Below are 9070 nucleotides of genomic sequence, written 5' to 3'. Positions count from 1 at the left end.
ATTTCGAAAAATCCCTTCCAACCATGATGAATTTGAGTAAACCGCCTCTCTCTAACTCACTTAGAAAAGTGAAATGCCAATACATGTATTAATAAAATTTACAAAAAGCAGCAATAGTAAAGGCCTTTCAAATCCTAATGTACCCTGCCAGATTATCATCAGTTATCTCATTGCGGTTGGAAAAGGTGAACCCAACAAAATGAAATGCAAAGTGACAACAAAATACAGATATAAAAGCTCAGGCTGTAACCAGTATCCTACCATATAGTTTAATATTTGATTAATTTGAATTGGTAGCGCACATGAAAGGCTTTTCAATAGGATATCTGACTGGGCAGAATTTGAATGTACAGGGCAAAACACGTGAGAGGCTGAGGGGGAAAGTGTCAGGGGGGGGGGGGCTGTCCCCATCTTGCATAGAAAATTTTTAGAAATTTATGTGTGAATGGTGCAATCTGAGAGGTATCTCAGGTTATTTCGCACAAAAAATTGAGTAATTCCCTTCTTGCTCTCCACATTTTGAGCAACCCCTCCTTGAAGTTTTAAATTTTTGAGTGACCCCCTCACGTGCACAGTCCTCCGACCCCCCAGGCCGTGAATAATGACGGCTCCCTTAGTAAACATTTACGTTCCTTTTTTTCTGTGTCGAACGTCGAATCTTGTCATAGAAGAATAGAAGTTCAATAAAAAAACGCGTCGCCGCGTCATTTTGCAAGAAACCGAAGATGAGAATGAAATTTGTGTTTTCGGGGAGCCTACAATGTATCTTCACTAAAGTGACGACGACAAAACCATTTTATTTCACATGTCACGTAACAAAGTGGCCTGACCGGACCCGGCTGAGCCTCGAATCTCAGTTAATCCGACATAACGACAAGGCAGTAAGGGATAGGATAAATCTCATGGAGAGAGATGATTTGAACTCATGCGCTCTTCCGTTGCAATTTAGATTTAGCGAATGCAGAGTGCAGTAACGTTATGTCAACACTGCCTTACGTGTATAATGTACAGAATTATTGTTTGCTAAATTGATTCTAGTCCGGAGTAGAATGTATATACATGTATTAGCAAAAACATATTGTAAACAATGTATTTCGCTTGCAGACTAGTGGACTAGTATTTTAACATTTCAACATGACTTAGGCAGCAAAAGTTAAAATGTAATCGGTTCTGTATAGAACACCAATATTGAAAATATCAAAAGTTAGGCCAACGGCGGTTGTCCCTTTAAACTACCAAGTATTCGCCATGCCATAGGCCGTATTCTCTCTGTACGAACGACAGTCTTTCAACATCTCCATAAAAGAATTGCATTTAAGTTATGATAATTTTAATTTATGGAAGAAAACAACAACACAACAACATTACCTCCTGATAACAAACTAAACAATATTGAGAAAGCAGACTACAAAATAATGTTTTGTAATCTATTCTTTATAGGTACGGTGCCAGACACGGCGCAGACGACCTCACCCCCACCGACGGCACCTCCTCCACCCTCAGCTTATAATGGAACGACCCCTAACCCACAAGGTGACTGGCAAACGCTGCAGATTTACACACCAGCCACGCCTGGCATGGCGCCCTCAACGCAACCAGGACGTAAGTGAAAAATACGAAGAATAAAATGGTTTTGGATTCTGCATAAATTTCGTATATTTGTTTGCCCTGTTTCCTTTACAGTTATTTTGAGTGACCTCGCACGTCTACGTATCATTATATCGTCTTCTCTTACACGAATGTCTCGGATAGAAGCCCCACACAAGACCTAGATTTTGACAAAGCGCGCAATGTCTTCCATTAATTTGAACGGAAATGCAGTGGCTCATGCACACTATTTAGGCACAGGCTCTTGACTCAGTGCAGGCGAACTGCCAGCCTTCACTGATGCATATTGCATAAGTGACGGCTGGCTGTTCGCCTGCATTGAGTCAAGAGCTTGTGCTATGTAGTACGGTTCCCTCCGTGATTACGCTATTACAAAAAAAAACACTGTGAGGTATGCTGTCGTTTCCTGCTGTTGCAAAAGTCAGTAATGTTGGATTGCTAGAAATTCTATGAAGAGGTTCTCGCTTCTACTGTATGTCTATGGTTTTATCACGGTTTAGGTTGAACAACTGTGGTTTTATGACGATGCGATCTGAATGACTTTGTCCCCGTTATCATGACAGCGTGGCAGCCCCCGGGTGGAGAAGCGAAACATCCGAGTTTCAACTGGGCTGACGCTCCCGACACCGAGGTTGAAGACAACGAGAATGCTATTGAACCGTCTTATCCGATGAACCAGGCTTTGCAGCCGATACCCGGATATGAGTTTACCTCAGTCAAAGAAAGTGAGTTCTCTTATATGCAGATGAGATTTTGAGCTCTTACCTGCAGTTGGTCTGCGCATGTCCGCAACAAAGTTTGTAGTGAGTGAAGTTCTGGATGTCGGACCAGATCTTTTGATACAATCTAAAAGTTTGACAAAAAGGATGTGTTTTAAGTTTTTATGTTTGAGTTTCTTATAATTAGTGTCATTTGAAAGGTACATGAGCTGCAACTTTTGACATTATTTTCATGATTTTATATTTATATTTAAATTAGTTCATAGAAATGTTCTTACCAAGAGATGTTAACTCAGGTACAATTATCCAGTGGGACTGCATGGGGAGGTTTCAGTCAGACAAATAATAAACGCGTGTCGCACCAAAATATGGCCGCCTCCATAATAATACAGCTACATGATAGAACAGCTTAAATGGTGCATGTAATATTTTCGCAGGTAAACCGGTCGTCCCGCCGGCTCCAAACGCCTTCGTACAGACCGCTCCGGAAAACTTTACCTCGTAAGTGTAACTATCTTTATCTTAAAAAATTCATTTTCAAGGAGCATACGCTGTAACCTCCGTTATTTTGTCTTTCTTAGAAATGAAACTGCGCATGCACAACATTAACACGGGAATAGCCTCATCAAACTGGAGTAGTGTATACTTCCTGCACACGAGATTGTGTGTGGCCTCTCCATGACTGGATCAAAGACTTAAATTAACACTGTTTTTTACGATTTTTCAGGGTGACAGACATTGACGACGATTCTGCAAAAGATGCGTTGATAAAGCACGTGAAAAGTCACTGTTGCTATGGCAAAAAACCAGCCCAGGAGATGACGATAGAATCCGTTGTACCGTCATCAGCGTATCATGTAAGTCGAATTTTCTGTTAATCGACTATTACTCAATAAAATGGAAGGGGAAGGAGGGAGGTTCTAAATAGCAATTATTGGGAATAATAATTCAATGCCACTCATATTCCTCGACACTTTTCTTTCAGTACACCATTTCTACGTTCTCAGAACAGCGAACAACTCTTCGTTTATTCGCACCGTACAAAGGTAAGATGTTTGGACAATAAACATAAATATTCTACCAAGTTTATACTTCAACATTTTGCATTTTTAGAGTAATTCCCAGTGTAACCCATCAACACTTTCTTAGTCTGTTCTCTATAGTATATCAGAGTAGTTCGTTCTGTCGACTCAATCGTTGTATATTTTGCCAGGAGCATTTTAATTTCACATTGAAATTTTGTTTGAGTTTTATACCAACACTAGCTGAGCCTCGGGTGAGGCTCAGATTAACTCCCGTGCCACAGACCGCCAAGGTAGTAGCCAGCCCTCTATCGTTCATATCCAGACTTTCTGTCGTCTCCCTAACGATCTATTTAATCAATTTCAGGGGAGGACATCGAGAGAGCCGGCACCGTCGGACCTCCAGCCGTATGGAACCTGGATATACCGCCAGATAGCATGTTCTATGAACACGAGAAAGTCGTCAATGTGCCTTACACGTCAACTGTGGATGTAAGTCAAGTCATTGCTCTCTCAATACTGAATATTAAGGTGGAATTCTCACCTGGGACTGTTTTTTCGAACTTTTACGTTATTTTGCAGTATCTTTCTTGTCTTCTGTTTGAAGCCTGTTGAATGAACTTATTTTTTTTACCAACCAATCTTGTTTTTTAAAAACTCGAAGACTGTCTGTACTATCTGTGCGAATATACTGCATGCAAATTTTATAGAGGCAACTTCAAATACATCTAAATTAACAGAATTGTACAACAAAAACTGTAGATGTAAACATTCATTCTGTGACCATGGCGTGTCTTTAACCCTTTGAGTGCTGTAATTTTCCCGCCAAACTTTTTGTGCAACATTTTACCATTTTCTATGAATTTTTCTCTATTTTTTTTGATAATTTTGGACCAAACGGACATTTCATTTCATTGGCTAAGTTTTTCATCAAAATATTTGGCAAAAATCTGAAAAAGTTTGACTGGGGTAAATTTGATAAACTCTTTTTCTGATTGGTTCAACTGACTTGTTTATCTTTAAGGTATGCCATGGCTGCAACGGCCGCGGTTTTTGCAAATGTTACCGATGCAAGGGGCTGGGAAAAGTCAGATGTAAAAAGTGTAAAGGCAGCGGTATGAAGAAGAAAGAGACTTGTCAACACTGCAGTGGCAAGGGAAAACGAATGTGAGAATTTTTAAGATGAGATCATTTACGTATTTCCTTCAAGTTATATGGACGTCAACGTTCGTTTTTAATGTATGAGACGAATCCCATGCAATCTATAATATTGACGCACAGAACTGAGATTATTATAAACCCGCGTCTGTTAAGTATGGAGTTTGTCGTACAGTGAGTTTCTGAGTCGTCATGAGAGGCAAAATGTGACTATAAAGGTTTATAATAATAAGGTTATTCACGAATGGTCGGGATTGATGTTCTCGTACATCGTACACTTCGCTACACAATGTACCCGTATATTAATCCTGGTATTTTTGTAGATAACCTAGTTTTTGTCATTCTCTCATGTACTTCTTTAATGGTCACCCTCATAAACACTATTGCTGACTTTGTTGTCTTTTGCATTCAACAGATGTTTTCGCTGCAATGGTCACGCGGTAATCACGTGCTCAGTCTGTGAAGGCTACAAACAACTCAGGTTTTACATTGTCGTCAAATCAAAATAGTAAGTTTTCGTTTGTCGATATTATACTGATGTGTGTGGACATTACAATGTCTATGCTCGAGAATCAAACAAAAAGCTTATTGTAAGAGGCATCTCTCTCTCTCTCTCTCTCTCTCTCTCTCTCTCTCTCTCTCTCTCTCTCTCTCTCTCTCTCTCTTTGCCGTTGTTGTGTGAGTGCGTCTTGTACGTTTAAAAAATTCAAATGCGAAACGTCACAGTAACTGAGAGCAAACATTAAAGATCATCAACGACGACATATTTTGGAGATGTGATATTGAGTCAAGGTTACATGTTTTCTAAGGGAATATTGTTTTGTTTTGCAGTATCGTGCACAACGATGACCAGATTGAAGGCAAAACAGCTTTACCAAACAACCTGGTCCGTGACGTCGAAGGAGAAAATCTTTACAGCATTGAGGGTGATATGGTAAGTGTAATGTGATATAGTCTGTTGACAGCCTATTAATTTTATAGATGAATTCCTTCAAAGAGCTCCGATGCTCAAAAGCTCCATTCTTTCATAATTTTATTGGCACTCAATTAGATTTGTAGTTTTTTCGATTGTGTATAGATTTTTCAGAACAGTCTTGTTCTACTCCTACTCTCATCAACTCAGTATGCTGTTTATCGACACAGTGTGTATTTCATAACGTCATCTTTAACTAGAAAGCAATCTTCATTTACAGTTTTAAAATTCCAAAAATACAATGTATTTGCACTCTTGCGAGATGGATTAGCATTCCTTGAGCAATTATATCAATGAGCATTGTTTCGACATTTAAATTTATGCAAATAATTCTGTGTAAATCATGAATATGCTTTGTATTTATCTGTCAACTGCGAAAATTACTGGAACATTATGACATAAGGTTCTTCGACAAAGTCTTATGATATACAAATGTTGAAATACGAACATAAACGTGATCTTCAATTAAAAGAAAAATGTACCTAAAAACCATCCCTGGGTGTGTTTTGATCTTACAGGTCAATCCCATCACGACGTTCCCTGTACAAGACATCAACGACATATCACGAAAGTTGGTGGAGAAACACAGAACGAAATGGACCAGTGAACGTATACTGAAACAGGTATGCACCATTGTGTAGTTGAACTTGAGTTTGTACGTCCGATGTCGAATCACGCTAATTTGTTGTGAGATCAAGCTGCGCGTCCCATCCAACACCATGGTTACGTGATAAAATCCGGATTCATCCAGTGACATTTGTAAAATTAAAACCAGTCCCCTGCGTATACATATCACTTGTCGCCTGAGGGCGCTCCCCACGACGGAAAACGCCATGGGGGTGTGCGGACACTAGTTTCTGCTATCAGGCAACAAAAATCAAATGTAAAAACAACATTATTAACACCAAGATCAACTGTAAAAGAAGAAATTTGTAAAATATAACACTATTAAACCTTTTCAACAAATATTTAATTACGTATATGTATTTTTTGCTTTTTTACAGAAACATGGTCTGCGCGGAGTTCCAGTGTCTGAGGCTTCCTACACATGGAAAGAAAAGCCTGGAAAATTTTGGGTCTATGGCTACGAACACAAGGTGTACTTCCCCAAATATCCACACAACTGCTGTTGCTGTTATTGCTGTACAATAATATAGGCTGTATCTGAGCTGTATGTAAATCATATGTAAATGATATGTAAATAAGAAATATGTAGATAGTATGCACATTACAGCAGGTGTCACCGCAGTGTTTCAGAGTACCACACACAATATGAATCAGTCACGTGATTTACAAGATGATCTGGCTGTAATATTTTATACAAAGTGTTTAAGCACCCTAAATATGGTACAGAGTATTGTATCCTTCGCAATCTATCAACTTTGTTTCATTTGTCCAAAACTTTGTGAAATATTGTTTTTTTATGTGAAGGTTGTCATCTAACAGTCAAACCCATTATATTTATCAAAGACTTTAATTTATAATATTTGGTCATCTGGCCGTACTTTTATACCAAGAAAGGTGTATGTGATTTTTATAACACGGATACGACATTTTTGCGTTTATGTCGTCACTATATGAGTAAATTGTTAACTTTACAAAATGACCGCCATCGAGCTCCTTCATGTAGACTTTAGGCATGCGCACTGCTTGTATGTCCAGCGACAAAGGCTCCAAAGAAGAAGTGTGATGAACAGACGTTTAAATTTGCGCATGCGTGCGTCGATTGTCTGATTCAGTTTTGGTAAAACATTTGAATAGCGAAATCAGTCGTCCCAGTTGCTGTAGGAAGACAGCTGTCTACTTGTTGACTTTTAACAATATTTACACCCAGCCAAAATGCTGCAATGCAGTATGGTTTATCTTTCCGTCCGATTCTCGACTTTATTCTCCGAGCAGACCTTTTAGTTTGTTTCCGTACTTTAAGGCATTTCAATCCTAAAACATTTTATTTTTACTGTATTTTTCATGTTAGGTTGATATCATGTAAACCAGTTAAATTTGTAAAAAACACACTCGGATCATAACAAATGATGTGTTCATTCCAATATCCGGTATCATGTGCTAATAACGAGAAGTGCAAAGTGTAATAATAAATGTTTTTGTAAATATTTGACATAAAAAATCAGAATGTAAATTTTATATCAAGGAACGTAGTAGAAATTTGTGTGTTATCAATTTTTTAGTATTTCTACCACTCCAAATTGTCACCTTTGTACACTGTAATGTTGTAATTACACATCGCTTGTCGCTTCATTGATCAAAGATGATGCCAAACTAACTATGTCTTGTTTGAAAGCCTTTTTGTATACGAAGAGCTTGAAAAACTAAAGCAGAAGAAATTATCAGTTTCTATACATGAACATATAATTACACGTGTGTCTGTGAGAGATTACGATCACACATATGATGTTCTGTGTTGTTCATTTACATCGGTTCAATATTTTACTGATGGTTAATAATACTATGCTATGGGGCGTAATATTCCTCTATGCATCGTGTCATTTTGTACAATAGTTTCTTTTTAAAGAGTTTGTTGATTATCAGTGGTAAAACAGCTCACTGATGAACTGAAAACGTGTTTCCGGTTTATACATAGATAAAATTACAGCGTATCGGGAGCAGATCAACCTGGAAAATAGATGAGAAGGTGATGTTTATTAGTGAAACTTGTCGTGTAATTAATGTTTTCAACCCAGGGCAGCTTCGACGGTTTCTGTATTGCTTTCTGCAAGGCAATGTTGACTGCTATATTGATCTTATCACACGTACACCAAAATGAAATCTGTCTCCAGTTTCTTTCTATTCACTCACACACGTGATGAAATTCGATTGTAAATAAAGAATCTCTATGTTTGTACTTGCTTCAAGTCTCTTAGTCTCTGTCACTCCGGTGCTGAGTAATGCTGACTGTGGCCTAGAAAGACAGCTCGACCCATCTTCAGATTTCATGGCGATGAATTCACTCATAATATACAAATAACACATTGATACTGACGTCTTGCTCTGCCACCAGGAATCGCATGGAACTTTGTTTTGCATGCGTCCGTTTGAGATTTTGAAAATAATAATTTTTTAAAAAAGAATTCTAAGCTATCAAATTCACCAAATACGCTGTCTGCAACTTTGAAATTTTGAGGATCATTTGGTAAAATGGCGACCTAGTGACGTCATATAAACAAAATTAAAATGTAGTACCTATGAGATTACCATATACAAACGGATGTTTAAGTAAATGTTTATTTCGTTTACATCAAGTCAGAGCTACTTAAGGAAAACAAACAAAATAGACGGATTACAGTAGAATTTCAATTCTGAGAGTAAAGAAACCGATATGATAACATGATGTAAGAAAGAAAAGAGAGAAATTCATGTGGCTACAAATAATAAAAGGTGGCATCAATCCCATGAAGAAATGTTATATAACATTTCACATAGAGTAACTGCTTCTAATAGTTGATATTAATATAGTGCAGCGCCCTCATAGACAGAGATGAGCAAGACTGGCGAGCCTTTCTATCTGAAGAACTCACCAATCGCATTTGTACATCGTCGATGGACGTCTCAGGTCTATTACTTTCTCTTCGAAC

At 38.1% G+C, this 9070-nt stretch overlaps 1 protein-coding gene across 1 annotated transcript; it reads left to right on the top strand.

The window, feature by feature from the left end:
- The first annotated feature begins 302 nt into the window (after positions 1–302).
- On the top strand, positions 303–8343 carry LOC139128021 (protein SSUH2 homolog). Its single transcript, XM_070693891.1, has 12 exons — positions 303–363; positions 1441–1602; positions 2172–2333; positions 2765–2828; positions 3055–3184; positions 3313–3373; positions 3717–3841; positions 4374–4516; positions 4923–5015; positions 5339–5441; positions 5999–6103; positions 6485–8343. The coding sequence occupies exons 1-12, from the start codon at positions 303–305 to the stop codon at positions 6635–6637; spliced, it is 1362 nt and encodes a 453-aa protein (XP_070549992.1). The 3' UTR covers positions 6638–8343.
- The last annotated feature ends 727 nt before the right edge of the window (positions 8344–9070 follow it).

The sequence above is a fragment of the Ptychodera flava genome, chromosome 3 (assembly GCF_041260155.1).
Source record: "Ptychodera flava strain L36383 chromosome 3, AS_Pfla_20210202, whole genome shotgun sequence".
NCBI lineage: Eukaryota > Metazoa > Hemichordata > Enteropneusta > Ptychoderidae > Ptychodera > Ptychodera flava.
Note: the sequence above shows the minus strand (reverse complement) of the source record. Positions and strands in the feature narration are given on the sequence as shown.